Consider the following 17,696-nt stretch of genomic DNA (forward strand, 5'->3'; position numbering starts at 1 on the left):
TATCAATGGTGTAGAAAAAACCCCACACACACAAATATTTTTCAGTCTACATTTGTTTCATATTCACAATAAAATAACCGTTTCTGTGTTCAGATCCGAACTTATTGGAAAATTATATATTCATTCATTATATAATCAATTAAATCAAATTAAACTAAGATCTATAACTCTTGCAAAGAGCCATTGTCATGTACAATACATAAATCACCTCCTGCCTGATTTTCATAAGGACTGCTACTTAATTAAAATCGAACCCAATGAGATTTGATAGTAGTCATCTACACATTTGCATACCGATTTTGTAAAATAAACTGATATTGGGACTTTGGATGGTTCGTTCTGTTAACACGTTAGCATTTTATTTAAAGTCCATATAAAATATATCTTCAAGTCAAAAGTTAATCATTAATCAATTGTATGTGTAAGGATTTTGTAAAAATCAGGAAAAATGAAACAAATCAGAAACATGCATTTCAGAAACCCCAACGAACTGACAATATTATTTAACCTAAGGATGATTTATCTATATAAAAAGGCCACTATTTGACCACTGCATCACTGGATTTGTTCAATTTTTTTTCAATAAAGTGTTAAAAAAATGGGATATTTGACAGAGTTATCTTAATTGTTCATTTTCAGTGCATTTCAAATAAATTATATCCAATTTACCAAATGATATGGAAAAATGTTTATGATGGTGTAAATAGTCAAATAAAACTTTCAAAGTGGTGGGAATTTATACCATATTTCACCAGTGGGCTGATTCTTATAGATACTGACACTTAATAGTAGAAAGTGTGGTTTTTAAGTGGGCTTTTAAGAATGATCAAGTGTTTTGTGTTTATATCTTTAAGATATATTTCATTTCCATCTTCATGAGCATTTAGGTAACTAAGTGCAGATTAATGCTTAAATAAAGGTACTTTTCTAAAGTATACAAACACAGTATTAGCAGTTATGATTTATTAAGTAGTTTTAACAAAAGAAATATAACAAAGGAATGACATTTTAGGTTGTATAAAAAAACACATAAAAATTAAGAAATAAAGTATCACAGATCCTTATAGAGCAGTTTCATATTCTGACTTGTCTGATTTCTGACTTTTACAGTTGTTGTTGTTTCCAAAACCTCTTGAGCAATACAAATGTTGACTGTGATCTGACAAGTTCGATATGTTTGATGTAGAACGCCCACAAATCATTCTAACTACAATATTTCTAAACTTCTGTCCTGTGGCACAATATAAAAAGAAATTGATAGAATGGTTCAGATACATTAATAGCTCTGATATGGTTCGTATCAACAGTAATTTTGCAAACTGTTCTGGGTCGTCGTTTTTATTCCACATCACGGTGAATATCATAACGACATTCATAGGAACTGTGGTGGCTAAAAATGTGAACGATATTGTTAAGAGCATTATTGTTAGTTTGACATTAGTGTCTTTTGAATTCCGTCTGGGATCAACTTTCATCAATGGTCCATTCTGTAAGATATCTCGACCAACAGTTGCTTTCACTACCTGTTTGATTATTAAAGTATTAAAGAACAATAGAATAACTAGCGGACAAAGAGAGTAAAGCACCAAATCTATCCATGGCCATATACGCTCTATAAACATGATAAATTTAGGTGCGGCGTCACATAACAATACAGATTTACCATTATGTTCCTTTTCCGTCAATTCGACGGTCCAGAGGAAATGAATGTTAAATATAAAAAAGACAACGACCATTAAAAGAACAACTTTGCGCGCTCTTGTTTGTTGACAATATCGAGATGCTTGAAGTGGTCTACACACAACAATGAATCTCTCAATAGTAACAGCAACAATCAGCCATACAGAATAATGACTAACACAATATCCCAAAACCGTTATGATTTTACAAATAACCATAGATTCTGATTGAATATCAATTCCAGTTATCTCCCCTACCCATTTTCTCAACAGACCAACCAATAATACTAACGAATCTGCAATTGATAACACTGCCAGAAATAGAGTTGTAGATTGCCGAGTCATCGTCTTATGGCGAAGTATAAAAAATGAGAGAACATTTCCTATCACTCCTAAAACTAGGAGTATCGGTGGTATGTACAGAAGTAGTGCCTTGTGAAGGCGAAAGTCGATATTTTGATGCAATTGGTGATCAAAAAGTCTTTGTTTTAGTAAAAACGCATGTTCGTAAAATTCTTCTGGAATCGTACCATTGTTTAAGTGAATGTGAAGTAATAGTTGTGTTATATTAAAGTCATCGTAAATGCTTGGATCCATCAGGCAAAGTCTGAAATAAAAAAAATGAAAGACTGAATATAAGAAAAACTACAAAACTGTATATCTTTCAAATCAGGTTTAGAATACATATAATTCTAATCATGAAAGTAAAATTAGAATACCATTAACAAGTTCGGAAATGTAATGATTGAATTCTCAGATTTCTGACATAATTTAAAATTTCGATTGATCATCTTGTGGCTTACCTTTCTGAAAGTTCTTTTACCCAATTTTAAATTCTTGTTTATTGTTCATTGAGCTGAATGTAAATTAGCAATTAATTTTGTTACGCAAATAATATGTGCGTTAAAATCTATTCCTAAGTAAATATTTATTCATTCCATAAAAGATTGCAAATCAGCTCATACATAAAGATGAATCCATTTTGCGTCAATGGTCTCAAGTTACAGAATCGAAATCGAACATGCGTATTGCGATTCTACAACATGATAACCATTTGGTACTTAATCAATTTAAAAGTTAAAAAGACTAGTCATTACTAAGGCGTCATTCTTTTCAATTATGTGTAAGACAAGTTATTGAATCTAATTTTCATATCGCATTAAATTATTTTATTAACACTACCTGAACAGGTTTAGAATAACTAAGATCTTGTAGTATTGGATTTACGTTTGATTGATTTTGGTCAAATTTTGTTAATTCAAACACCATCTTTACTTTAATCTCCTCTGCTCTGCTTTATTACATGTCCATTTGGAGTTTGATTGATTGAATCCAACACCATTTAATATCATTATTTGTGTAAAAGTTAAGTTGTTGTTTATTGTATTTTATTTATCTTTATTTGCCCCATGAAATCTGTTATGAGATATTAAATAAGCTCTTTTGTCTTCCTTTGATGAGATGTTAAACTATACATAAATGATGCTTATGTTGTCAACGGCTGCGTAAGATAGGAGTCAAACTAAAATGGCTTAAGCGTGAAATCAAGTTTTCGTTTGTCCTTGTAAGATCATTATAGGTATTAAATTGCTTCAAACAGTGGACATTGTGCAGATTTATATTCCCCAGTACATGACATTGATAAAAGCCATAAAAGGACGTTACTCGAAATTTATATTTCGAGTTATGAAATAACGGGTAATACCGCTTCAAACCTTTTTTTGAATGATGCGCTGATAAAGTATGTTGCATTTTGACACCAATTCATTTAACACAACATTTACTTTTATATTAACTTTTCAAAGAGCAGAGATATTTTAATGCTAGTATAGAAAATTTTATGAAAAAATATTCACTAATTGGATGTAAAATGTACTGCAAGTTATAGAATGACAACTAGCAATTACATTTATACATTCACACAAAGTCTGTAAGTTCTGATGGGAATGATGTAGACAAATATGCAATGTTATTATATTACTTAAAAAAATATTTAAGAAAAAAAGAGAGCAGATATACAAACTTATCTTGTTGAAATCTTCATGAATAATGAATAGTAAGAAGAACATGCTATATTTTTTTCACACAAAATGTATAAACTTACCACTATGTAAATAAAATAACATCCAAAGTTCACTTCTCTTGTTTGAATTAGATTTAACAGCATTCGTAAGTATCGACAAAGACAATTCACATATGAATATAATGCTGATTGAATGCTTATTATATACACTGAAATCAATTAGCACATAGCTTGTCATATACATCTCTCTAAAGTTCAAAGTAAATTCAAATATCCTATAAGGTTGTCGCTATCACTGACTTAGATTTATAAGGAAATAAAATCTTATACCATTTAATTATGTTTGTATTTTCTTACATCGAATCAAAAGAATTTGCATGGAAGAGAAATTATCACACAATGCATCGTGATATTTGATTACCACATTTGACGTTAAATGACTCGATTTTAGACTTTCTGTTTCATTTGTTTTTTAGTCTGTTGTCCGTCAATATTATCTTAAGATTTTACTCGAAATAATAAAAAAAATCTATATTAATTCCAACTTAAGTATTTTTGCAACAGAATTGTCGTTTTAATTGTTTATTTTAAATGTTATCATTTAAGCTGATTCGTTGAAATGTTTTTTTAAAAGACGTATGCATAGGATTGTTGAAACAAGCCAATTTTTTGTAAACAACTTTGCTCCAAACACAGATTTATAGATGATGTTAAACAAAGAATTTCAAATACGAAAAATCAAACTTTGATAGATATGTACACAATACTAGTGCGCGGTTTTGTAACAAAATGATACATGTCTGATCATACTTAGCGTTGGCAAGTTCCAAATGTCACTAGAAGATAAAGAAAAAAACTCACATTAGACAATCCTAAATACAGGTTGATGATTCTTTACTACTTCCCTTCAAATATACCTTAAATGAATTTTAAAATTATCGGAATAATAGAAACAAGTACTATCTTTAAAAAAAGATAGCCGACGCAGTAAAAATTGTTCTTTTTACTTATAATTTTCTACATTTTATTCAGGGAATAACACATGACTCGAAATTTTAATTCCCGATGCAGTATTTTCAAACGCCACTAAATTATCAATATTTAGCCAATCGGGAAACAAACTTTCGGTCACGTGAATTGCGCTTCTATGGAAGAGCGTCTTTAAGGTCAAAGGATAAAAAGTGAAACTATATCGACTGCGTCGGAAAAAGTCATTGTTTAACTAACAAAAGTTAGTTCATTCAAATTTGAATGAATTTACCTTAACAAAAATTATACGAAAAATAAATGTACAAAAAAAAACTAAAACAACCAAAACAACAACAAAACTGCCAACAACCGTTTAGCAGGAAGACAAATGGGACAGTTTAGTTCTTTTCGAAGTTGGGTGATTTTCAGTTTATTTGACGTAATATTTTTATGATTAAATGGCATGAAGAAAAGTTATTTAACCGAATTATATTTTATTTGGTAAATATTAATAAAACAAAAATCATCTGAGCCTCTTGGATATTTCATGTTGTTTTCTGAATCCCATTAGATTCTTATTTCATTAATTATTTAAACAAAATATAACAAGAGTATCTTTGTACATACAGAAATAAGATAATTCTGGTAGGATGAAATATAGGTTTTTCTGTTTATAGACCAATATCTTTTTTTTTTCATTTTAGGCGTTAATGTTACTGAAGTAACAAGTTAATAGGGTTTATTAAATGTACACGTGAGACACATGACTGGCAAGTTTAATTAAACTAAGGATTTAAGCAGTTTGCTTTGTTTGCGTCAAATGTTTACTTACATTTGTGTCAGTTTTTGTTATAAAACTTGCGTTTGTATTTTTAACGAAGTGTGTGACGTCATATTGTTGGAGAAAAGGGGGGGGCAAGACAATAAAATGTAAAACCTTAAGTTACATACTATTTACAATGCCTTAATGGCTTTTAAAATTTTCTTAATTTATTTTTTTGATTAAGAAATTATTTGTGGTATTTATTAGTCGACTAATTGAACAGATATGTCGAAATTGAAGTTAATGGGCACTGAAATAAGAGTGCTATTCAGGCAAGCCCGTTGCAATTAGACGACAGAAAGAAAATGAAGACAATTTGGTAATTGATATCAAACCAAATATCAATTTTAAATGGAGAAAATAAAAATGCGATACAGTGCATTTAACTTTCAGAAAAGAAAAAGAAAATCAAATTAAAACAAAATTAATTATCTAATATGCCTTCAATTCAATGTCGGTCTTTACGATATTTCAAATGGCAGGTTGACTTTAACGTGAATACCCGAGGAAAAGGTAAAGGTAATATTACTGGGAACCGGTTTTAATCAATTAAAGTAAAAAAAAAGGGGGAATGTAGGATCCAATAATTGCATGCCAGTAAGCTATTCATATAAATGTTCCATTCATGTAAATCGCCCGAAAATGTGACACCACGATCACATTATCACCAAACCAAATAACAATTGACATTGTAAGTGATAACTTTTATTTTAAAAGAAATGATTTGCATCAAAATCAGTTTCACATCCTGGTCAGAATCAAATGCCTACGATAGTTGAATGCGAATTGCATCTATTAGCTGTCAGACAACAATCTGTGTTTGTCCCCATTAAATTACTAAGTCATTTGTTTTCCAACAGAATATTGCACTCTTTAACTGTTGAGGAAAATGCGAATTTGTTCAAAGGCATATAATATCAGCTAGGTTCATGCAATAGACATTTATGAACCTTTTTTTATCAGGTTTAAGTAAATGCCGCCCGTAGTAAAGTGATTTCATTTGTACTCGATAATGACTATAACAAACAAACAAACAAAGGGTGTTTCATGCATGTCAAAAACCTACCGAATTCAGTTTTATAAAGAGATGAAATTCATGTAGATTGTACACGAAATTAGCATTTTGCAAGAGTAATTGTCCTTGATTTGGTTTGATTTGGTTGATTTTAGTGGGAGGTTAAATTGTAGTTTTCTCAAAAGTACAGATCTAAATACCGAAATGACTTGTGTCACAAAAAAAATATAGCATATGTAGACCAAAAACGCATCATTTGTTCCGTGGGTTTTTCTACACCATAAATCACCTTATGATAAACAGTGTCTGAATTGTATATGTACTGGTACTTAATATTTTTTTTTTTTGACGAAAAAGATGTTTTATGTTGTTTTGTTGTGTTGTGTATTTGTTTGTGTGTGTGTGTTTTTTTTTTGTCTACTTCTACTTCCAGGGAGTACCTAATAGAAAGACCAGTGAACAGGTTGAAATGTTCATATTGTGTCTGAGTGGGATAGTGAGGCCCATATAAATTTTTAAAGTCCCTTGAAAGTGATTTTATATTAGTTCATGTCCTAATCAAATACACAATATATGTCTGTCGTTGTGTATAAGGAGAGGTACAGTCCCGCCCCATAATGTTTAGCGCATTTCTACCCTTTCACAAAATATTCATGTCGGTATCTTTATCTGATCATAGTTAATTCAATAACATAAATATATGCGTTCCGTGCTATTTCAGTCTAGTTTATAACGTTGAATTGACTACTGTTTTTACGCTTGTGTTTTTACAAACTCACACCAGACCTCCTTTTGCTAATATGGAATGACATACAACCTGCTTGAAACCTATAATTCACTTAGGAAGCTTAGGCATTATGTGTAGATAGAATAAAGGAATATGTATTCTGTCAGAGCACTCAAAAGAGAAACAAATCCAACTTAAGGTGTTTTACATGCTAAACTTTTGAAGCGCAACTAAACTGCTCAAGGAAGTGTGATAATTGAACTTTTAAATTTAACATTGAACTGAATTTGTAGCGGGGGTATTTTCTTTGTGAACTTGCTAGTAACATTTCATATGACAGTTAATTAAATGAACAATGTGCTGATATTAAACAAAACATAAATTAATTGTTGCTACACAATATAAAAGTGAACAAGATGAATTTATCAAAGTAGTTTATGTTCATGTCCATTTCAACTGTATATAATGCACACTAACGCCATTTTATCTTTTTGTTGATTTTTATTACATATGTGCTTTTCGTGAAATTTGGACCTTCAATGTCGCAAAGCGATTTCCATTTTATCTTGTTATACCATTTTCTGTCTTGTCTTCTTATTCAATTTCGTTTATCAATTAACCTTTGAATGTAATACACAACAGCTTGTTTTCAATTATATATAATACAGTAATTTCATATTTTACCAAATAATAGACTTAGTTATTAAATTTCAAATTTAAAACATAAAATTCAAAGTGTCCATCTTTTTTGCTATTAAATACTTGTGTGAACCGTTTGTCCTCAAAGTCAGGCATTGATCTCTATAGCGTAACGTGTTGTTCCGGACAAAATTAAAATAATAAATATATCTAAATTTAGGCATGAATTCATCCAAGTACCAAATTGAAAAACTGAACACAAGACAAATGATTTTTTTACAATATGCATTCTCTGCTTTCGTTACCAAAAATAATTGATTTATCTTTTTAAATTTAGCCTCAAAGCGTCAAAGTTGATATATACAGTCAATTAAAAATAATCCTAGCGGTATTAAATTTGCAAAAAATGGTACTTGTCGATCATTGATTTTACACCACATTTTACAATACAACTGAGGATAAATGACACTGCAGGCAAGAGTAGTCTGCCCAATATCCCGACCTACTATTAGTGATCGACAAAGTACAACGTATGAAGGCTCGTAACTCATATGTCCTTATTAAAAATTTGTCTATTTGTCTGTGGCAAATTTCCTTCAACATATGTGTATGCAATTTATATCACTTCTAATACGTTCTCCAGCCAGATCTATTAGCTGCATGTATGCGGAAATGGCGACTTTGCCATACCTTCAAAATGTAATGCCCGACATTATGAATGGGGTCGTTTCGCCATGAGAAAACACTTAGCAACAGTAATGTCGTTACCCTCTTCTTTATTTTTTACCCGAATGTGATATCTTAAGCATATCACTGGACTGAAAAACAACAAACAAACAAACAAACAAATAAATCGAATATAGTAAGTGAGAGATTTTACCTCTTTTCATATTGTGATCACTGAGAAAAACTCGTATTGATTTTTCCGTTGGAAACATTCCATCTAATATATTATATATAAAACCTGCAAAACTAAGGTTGTCTACACGGGTTATGTGTCCTGCAATAAAGTCTTAGAATGAGTATAATGTCATTTGGTCCCCGAGGATATTTAACTACTTAGTAGTCACACTTGTCTTACCCTTTAACTGTATTAGATTTTTATCAAAATTTGCAGTATTACATAATTGTAAATGTATAAACCACCAGGGCTTCATTCCTTGAATTGCACACGGTAGTGCCCTCTCGGGGATTGATTTGGCTTTTCTTTTTCGATTGCTTTGGTTTTGAGTGCTTCTTGTATGTATATTATTTTTTGGATTTGATTTGTATCTTTCAATATATTGGATTCTTATGCTATTGACGAGAGGTTACTGCATAAAATACCTGTACAGCTTATAGAAGAAAACTACATGTTCGTTTTTTTTTAAATTACACGTAAAATTGTCTGGGTATTTCTGTGTGGAACAATAACATCGCAAATAAATTTCAAGAGCAAAAAAAAGAATAAATAATAATAATAATAATAATAATAATAATAATAATAATAAGATAAAATGATACATTGCATCGATAAATCAATTTTACTACTTTTGTTATAAATTAACAAGTGTCTACTTTGTCATGCTTTACGTTTTAATTCTAAAGAGAATAAAGCAATCACAGCAGAAAAAAATCGGACTTAAGTTTTCAATTTATGCAGTAGAAATGCCATCAATATACTTGATATTTATTTTTTATAAGTTCAAAACGATTAGGATAAGATATATGGCCCAAATGTATGATTCCATTATGCTGGGTTAAAGTATTTCACTCTAATGCTAAGTTTCAATGTCTTTATCCATTTAATCAAAAATCAACAGAAAGATGCAGTGTCTAACTGAAATGCAATGTGTCTGAAAGGAAATCAAATGATTACCTACAAATACAAAATTGCGTGTTTAAAGGCAAATAGGCAATTGCGTGTGAAGAAATACAAGTCTACCAGTCAAGAAAAAAGACAATTAAACATTATCACTTTTTACTCCATCAATTAAAAGCAGCATAACTGCTATTATTAAATAAGACTATCAATAACATTTCTCCTGATAATGTTCAATAAAAAAGAAATTCAAACAAAACCAAAACTAAACTAAACAAATGTGTATTGTATGAAATCGCATATGTTTTAGAATGAGAGGGAGTTTTATTAATCGTTCGCTGCATGGTGTGTCACTCCTTATCTCACGAATAAACTGTGTAGCGTGGTAAACCAAGGGGCGTGTGATCAATATCATCCTCCCGTCACAATGAGAATTGTGTTCTATTTCTTTTTGTTTAATGGTCGAATTGAAAATCTTAACAAAGGACAAAAATGTCAGTTATTCTATGTACTGATGGCTTTAACAAATCTTGACCATAAATAATTAAAAACCTTGAATGAGAATATTTTAATGTTCAATGAAAAGAGTTATATTATTTATATAGATTTATAGATTCTTATCTAAAAGCTGACAAATAAAGCTAGCGTCGATTGAGGAGATATGCACTTATCATTGAGATAAGATTAGTTAATTAAATGCCAGTTTGCCGCACAGACTTTTTAAACTGCAAACTGTAAGGTTCCAAAGTCGAAAACCGAATGTGTTTGAAAAGTTTAAAAAAAACGTTTAACCTTTCAACAGCATAAATTATTATTTTTGATTTATGTTTCCGTCAATATCGCAGTGTTCCATCAAAACAACAAATATACTGTTTCTAGCGTTACCAAATGAAACAACTGATCCATCTTTCTCATAAAGTAAAAAACTATAGATTAACTAAACAATTTGCCGTATTTTTGAACAACAGTTATGAATAAATGTCGATGTCTCAAGGTTAAATACCACTAATTCAACCAAAGAGCTTTTAGAACGTACTTAGAACGTAATTGTCCTAAACAAGTTTTAGTGCACTTGTGTTATGTCGCTGTGGAAAAAGTGCACATGAAATCTGCACAATTGAGTCATCACTTGGCGTCCGTCGTCGTCGTTGTCGTGGACAAATTTTCGAAAATCTTCTCTAAAACTACTAGACCGACAGGATGTAAATTTGGCTTGATTGTTCCTCAGAGTACGTTGCACAAAATGACCGTTGGAATTTATGATCCGTGAAAAAACATGACCGCCATTACTAAAAATAGAACAGAGTGGTTTGAAGGCATTTTTGTGTAAATAACTTAAAAACCGCTGCCTTTACGAAAATTCTGGCAGATGGTAAATTTATTCAGCATCAATAGACAGACCTTTGCCAAAATTTTTAAACGATTCTTCTACTTATGTAGGAGTTATGGATTCTGAAACAATTCGTAATTTGTTCCCATATATACAGTACCTGTACCGATCCGTACAACAAAAATTGCGATCAGTCATCGATCACAGATCAAGCCAATGATCGGATTACGTGACCACAGAGCGGTCAATTTATTTTACGGTTTGCCATGTTTTCTTACACATATTTACATAATGCAATAAATTCATACATCAATTTGTTTTACTTTTATTTTACATTTGTTTTATCTTAAACAGATCATCCGTCATTTTACATAACAAAACTGCGATCAGATCTGTGACCGGTCATTGGTTATCGATCTGTCAGCGATCAATCTGTCAACGGTCATCAATCCGTCAAACCGTTGCGTGGATCGGTTCAGGTACTCTACAACATAGAAAATCTTCTCTAAAACCGATTTGGATCATTTAAATAAGCATATTGGTTCTTTCGTGTATAGTGCTCCAAATGACTTGTATTTTTTGATCCGCGAATAGATACTGCTGCCTATACTAAAACCGGAACATAGAGGTCAGAATACAGTTTTCTTTTAATAATTCAAAAACTGTTGCCTTAAGCAAAATTCTGGTTCAGGTCATAAGAATGTTATTAAAATCATTTTTTGCATTTGACAATTCAGTTAATTTTGACATTGCCTGTCTCATTCTTCAAGTTTTTCAATTCAGCAAATGGTAAACCAGGTGAACAATTCTGGCTCACTTGAGCCTCTAAATAGCTCCATGTCGTCTTCTAAAAGCCAATATCGCACTGCAAGGTAGTAAACCGTGCATAATATTTTCAGGCCTATCATTGTAAACATGTAGCTAATAGGTGATGTATAGTCTTCTTCCGTTTAAACATACTGAAGAAGCTCCATATCGCATTAAACTTAGCATTGGAGCCTATGGGAAGTGACATTAGTAGTTTGTTACCTGAACTGATATGTATGGTAAAATATTATTATTCTCAAAAGTGTTCCAAACTGTCTTAAATTTTTAAAACCCATGCAAAGAGTGACGCACAATCAAAATTCCCTCCATAATATTACAACTTTTACAACTGTTTTAAAAAATCAGCCAAATATATGCTTTTGACCAGTTTAAAGTCCTGATGGGTTAAAAAATGTCCTTTTTTTGTTAGTATTGTTTTGTTTTATGGCATATCTTATGGTTCTATTTACTCGCTTGTAGTTATATCTTTTATTTTAAGTAAGTTAAGAAAAACTTAAGCAAGTAGAAGGAAGAAAAATTTCCAAAAAAAAATAGATTTCATGTATGCGGATTAGAAAGTTTGTCCAGCTCCCATGTAAAGTATAAGAATTCAAATTTATGAGGATTCTTACTTATTAAGCACTTTTTGTGATAGTTTAGAGCAAAAACATTAATGTTATAAGCCAAATACTCAAAACAAGTCTTCCACTGACAAAATAGAAAATTCATGGGTATGGGTATAGATGGTTAAAAAAGAGGGAGGCGGTTCAGCTTTTTCCGCATACATTTAAAGTGATAAAATTACAGATAGCTTTCACTTTGACTTTATAGCATTGTTTGTATGTAATGTAGATTTGTAAGGAATTTATGGTTAGGTAAAAGCTTATTTTTCTCGTTTAAAAATACGAGATAGATGATATACGATCTTTATAACTTTATCGTGCCTGTAGTGCTTTTAATTGACAACTCTTCATGAGTATAGTGTAGAGCTAAATCCATCTATTTAGTGGAAGATAAGTGACCTTTCAACGTGCACTCCAATTGTTTGAATAAGCATAGGCTGACTTCTGCCTCAGAAGTTTGCACGCAGAACTGCCCAATTAGAGCCCAACGAGTTGCTGCTCACTGCCTATTGATACTAACTCACCAGATATTTTGCATCCTGTGCAAAGAAGAAGGATGAGAAAAGCCTGCATTGAAACCCTTACCGATTTGCAATTATTTAGAATTTCGATTTTCGAATTATTGTAGTATATGCTGAAATTTTAGTAATTATCAAAACAAAAATAATCAATTTGAAACGGAAAATCGCAATACGTTTCAAGTGTTTGTCACAATTTCCCTCATATCCAAGCTTACGTTTAGATAGTATGTGTAATATAAACTTCCGGAACATTCACTTTTTATCCACTGCACCTTACACTTTCGATTTATCAGTGTTAATAACATTTCATTTGTTTTGTGTAAATTGATATAGTTTTAATGAATCATTTTGGCTTTAACAATGCACATCCAATGACTACAAATTGGTCTTTTACATGAAAAGGTATAATGGTATACAAATAACAAGTAGCAATAAAGGGAGACAATCCTTAGAACGAAACAATCGGAAATAAAGACAAACACCTTGAACAACACAAATCAGTATCAAATTATAGAATCAATGCATTATGTTGTAATATTGAACATGATACATATGAAAATGAATGGATGTCAATATGATTTTATCAAATCCTTTGTGTTTGGAAACCACTATTATCAGTTATAAACACGCTGTCTGTGTACGTCATTTTTGAGTTGTTTTGAAAGGACTGTCCGATAAAAAGAAAGCAAATTGCTTATGAAACTGAATCTGTGTTTGTTACAATTGGTTCGAGTTCGACAAGGTATTTTCCCAATGAAGACACAAAATACCATATAGGTCAACCAACATTTAACATTTAAATATTTTTTCCTACATATCGCAACATGCATCTTAATTGCATTTAAAACACTAATTGGTACCGTATATTACATAATATTGAAACCAATGTATATCAGACTACAAAACACTCCCCGAACAACAATTATGTCTTCCTATTGTTTTTGTAAGCTTTATTTTTTAAATGCTATAAAAGATAAATAAGAAAATAAGGAAAATGATACCGAAGACTACTTTCTGTTGTCAATTATCTCTTGTGTAGTTAGGCACTTTACGGAGTTATATTCGCAGAATAGCCGTTTCTTTTTATTTCAACTTTAATTCCAAATTTAAGTTTTACTAATCCGAGGTTGACGCAGACTTTATAGGAATCGAATTGGTATTTTTTTTTTTTTTTTTTTTTTTTTGAAGTTAAAGAAAGAAATCTGTGGATATAGACTTATAATCATTCTAGCAAAATATAAAAACTAACTAAACAAATTGTACGAAACAAACAGCAAGAATAATTTCTGATAAGGCATGTACTGAAATTTTCATTCCATTTTATATTTTTAATGACAATTCAGAATGATCTGTAATTTTCTGACATACTTTAATTCAACTGACATGAATTGTAAATTACAGTTTATCTATATTACAACAAAAGATATTTCATGATACGGACTAGTTACTCATGGGGTGGGTGTGGGGTAGGGTTGATATTTTCTGCATTTGCAAATCTCAGGAGCCTATTCTATTGTCTGAGGCTTTGCAACCTCAGCAGGCGTGAACATATATGTACACAAATAATCTCTTGCATAGAATAAATAAACCAGCGGTTATATTTGGAGTATCAGTTAAGAGTTTTGTAAAAAAAAAAATAATTGTTTATATCATACTGTATTTCTGCTTGTTTCCAAAACGGTGTCAATTCGACGCTGTTGATGACATGTCGAAACCGAAGAAAGTCTCCATCAACACTAGTGCGGGATTGCCAGTTAGTCTCTTGCACTTGCCAAACTGAATTATTCACGATTGATTTCCATTCACGTCTATTAGGCAAGTAAATAAAAATTATTTTAGGTACCCATGGAGCTCATAATATAATAAAATTTAAAAAATGTCAGAAATGGAACCAAAATGAGTGCGTTCCGTAGCAACGAGGAATGAAAAGAGACGAATAAGGAATATCTTCTTCGTTAAGCGATTGTCATCTAACGACACAAGTTTATTTAAAAATAATTTCCTTTTTTCAATGGCAGCAGTTATTGGGTAGAGTTCTGACAGACTTTCGCACATGTCCGATCTAGTTCTAGTTTTTAAGTTAAGTATTTGTTTTGCAATAAAATGTTGAAACCGTTCAGGCATTGTCTTTTCCGCAGTTTTAAGGTTAGTCCATACTTCACATCCATATAGGGTAAATGGTAACACTATAGTTTTATACAAACGTACAAGAACATTCGGGTTAATGAACTCGGAATGAAGTTACGCACAGAATGCATTACGGCCTTTCCTGCAGGCATTCGCAGTGCGTTCTAAGGATTTGTCATCTTGTATTGGAACTAACTCATGACTTATCTTCAATGGATAAAATAGTTTATTGTTACGAGAATTAGTGGCGAACTGTAGTAAGTGAAATCTCCATTTATGAGCATACTGCGAGCACACATCATGCATTTTAAGTAACCCAAAAGAGACAGGCTAATACTTGAAATATCATCAGCTAGTGCTAGTTATTGGGTAGAGTTCTGACAGACTTTCGCACATGTCCGATCTAGTTCTAGATTTTAAGTTAAGTATTTGTTTTGCAATAAAATGTTGAAACCGTTCAGGCATTGTCTTTTCCGCAGTTTTAAGGTTAGTCCATACTTCACATCCATATAGGGTAAATGGTAACACTATAGTTTTATACAAACGTACAAGACCATTCGGGTTAATGAACTCGGAATGAAGTTACGCACAGAATGCATTACGGCCTTTCCTGCAGGCATTCGCAGTGCGTTCTAAGGATTTGTCATCTTGTATTGGAACTAACTCATGACTTATCTTCAATGGATAAAATAGTTTATTGTTACGAGAATTATGAGCCATTTATCTCCATTTATGAGCATATTGCGAGCACACTGCGAGCACACATCATGCATTTTAAGTAACCCAAAAGAGACAGGCTAATACTTGAAATATCATCAGCTAGTGCTAGTACCATGATAAACAACTGTGCTATTATTAAAAGCTTCTAAGTTAGTTAACACTTCATTAACACCCCTCGTCTCACTCCTTGTGACACAGGAAAGAAATATGAACAGGACTGATTAGCAACAACAGCGCTATACGTATCAGTATTTATATCATTGATTATACAACTTGTCTGTTATCCCTAAATTATATAGATTGTACATTAACCCCACCCTCCATACCAATTTTTACCACCATATTTTATATGTTCGTGCTGTACACGATCATGACCAGGAGATTTTTTTAGCTTCAAGTTTAGTATTGCTTTATCTTCATCTTCGGTAATCAGTCCAACAGGTAGGTTTTCTACTTTACAACTGCACGTTCGTAAAATGTCATCATACATATTGTTCTAGAAGGCAGTGTTAAAATATTTAGTATCTATTACGTTAAATCAATAAGTACAAAAGTCCTACGGCGGAGATTGTGACAAAAATATGGCTTAATTTTAGACTATTATGTATATTTATAAGATTTACATATAATGTGTGTCAGGCGTTTCGACAATAAGACCACCTTCCAAAGAATTGTGTATACTTATATGTGTTTATTTTCATTTTAGTCTAAAAATTACCAAAATACTTCATTGTTCCTTTTGATCATTGTGATATCACTAAAGATAAGATTTGGATCCGATTATGTTATGTTCAAATCAAGGATTGTGAAGTTCCTTGAAGATACAATGTAAATAATATTTCCTTGGTGTTGTAGCATCTATCAATATAAATGCTTGTATTGAAAATGATTGGTGGTATTTTTGGGATTGAAAATTATCATTGTTAAAAATTCGAGGAAATTCAGACATAATACACTTTCCTATGGCAATTTTGTTGTCACTTACATAACTAAGATTTCATTACAAACAACAAGAAATTCATTTTAATGCGTTATTTATGTAATTGCCACAAACACGGATACGTTTAAGATTTTTTTGGTGATCAGATTTAACATTAAGTCTTAGTAATTGCTTTACATTAATCAACATTAATTCAGTTTCCTAGAAACATGAAATTACAATAATCATCTAAATCATGCAGATGTTCAAATATCTTCAGACTGATGTTAAACTCAACATTTCACAGCTCAACTAAAAAATACATGGGAAAACGAAAAAAAACAAATCCTACTAAAATTCGGTTTGATCTCATGCACGTAGCTGTGGAAGGTTGGGGAGTAAAATAAACATAAAAAGCAAACAGATGAACCCCTTAAAGCCGAGTGTCATCAGATTAATATTGGAAGAAGGAGATAAGTTATCATACTGGCGATTTGTGGTGACAAAACGTTCCTAGTAGGAATTAACCCAAGGATAAAATCTCGACAGGGAAAAAATATACTAATAACAAAGAGCATGAAATAACAAAAATAACAGGTACAAAGTAACAAAAGTAAATGAGCAACACGAAGTTCACTAAAAACTTTGAGCATGACCCAGGAGCATAAACTGCTTTTTTAGAAAAACCCCGTGTTACTTATGAAAATCTCATGTCTGGGGTAGATAAAAAAAGAAAGAAAAAGTATAACATGTACACAAATCGGTTTTCATAGTACAGAAGGATTCATCTTAATAATCCACGTGCTCATGATGACAACCTTAAAACTTTTTGTAATGATTACTTTCACCATTGTAGCAATCAGGAGCTTTATTGTAAGAAGTAAAGCACGGTACAAAAATTGGCATAATGTATGAGTCATGACTCAATACGTAAGTGCTGAAAATGTATGTTGCCAAGGATGAAAGAGTATTC

At 31.5% G+C, this 17,696-nt stretch overlaps 1 protein-coding gene across 5 annotated transcripts in view; it reads right to left on the reverse strand.

Annotated features, from left to right (window-relative positions):
* Positions 1 to 954: 954 nt before the first annotated feature.
* The window catches only part of LOC148616098 (putative G protein-coupled receptor 139), a 49,425-nt gene continuing 32,683 nt past the window's right edge, over positions 955 to 17,696 (reverse strand). For 2 of the 5 annotated variants that reach the window (XM_088581570.1, XM_088581571.1), the window contains exon 3: positions 955 to 2,286. In XM_088581570.1, the coding sequence (XP_088437696.1) occupies positions 1,062 to 2,276 (1,215 nt within the window). In that variant the 5' untranslated portion in view covers positions 2,277 to 2,286 and the 3' untranslated portion in view covers positions 955 to 1,061. Of the gene's footprint in view, positions 2,287 to 2,482; positions 2,606 to 3,783; positions 4,117 to 11,350; positions 11,491 to 17,696 lie in introns of those variants that run through there. The other 3 variants (XM_088581573.1, XM_088581572.1, XR_015921903.1) reach the window with 3 other exon arrangements.

This window comes from Perna viridis, chromosome 5 (assembly GCF_037379345.1).
Source record: "Perna viridis isolate PV_CMFRI_1.1 ecotype Kerala chromosome 5, ASM3737934v1, whole genome shotgun sequence".
NCBI classification, from domain to species: domain Eukaryota; kingdom Metazoa; phylum Mollusca; class Bivalvia; order Mytilida; family Mytilidae; genus Perna; species Perna viridis.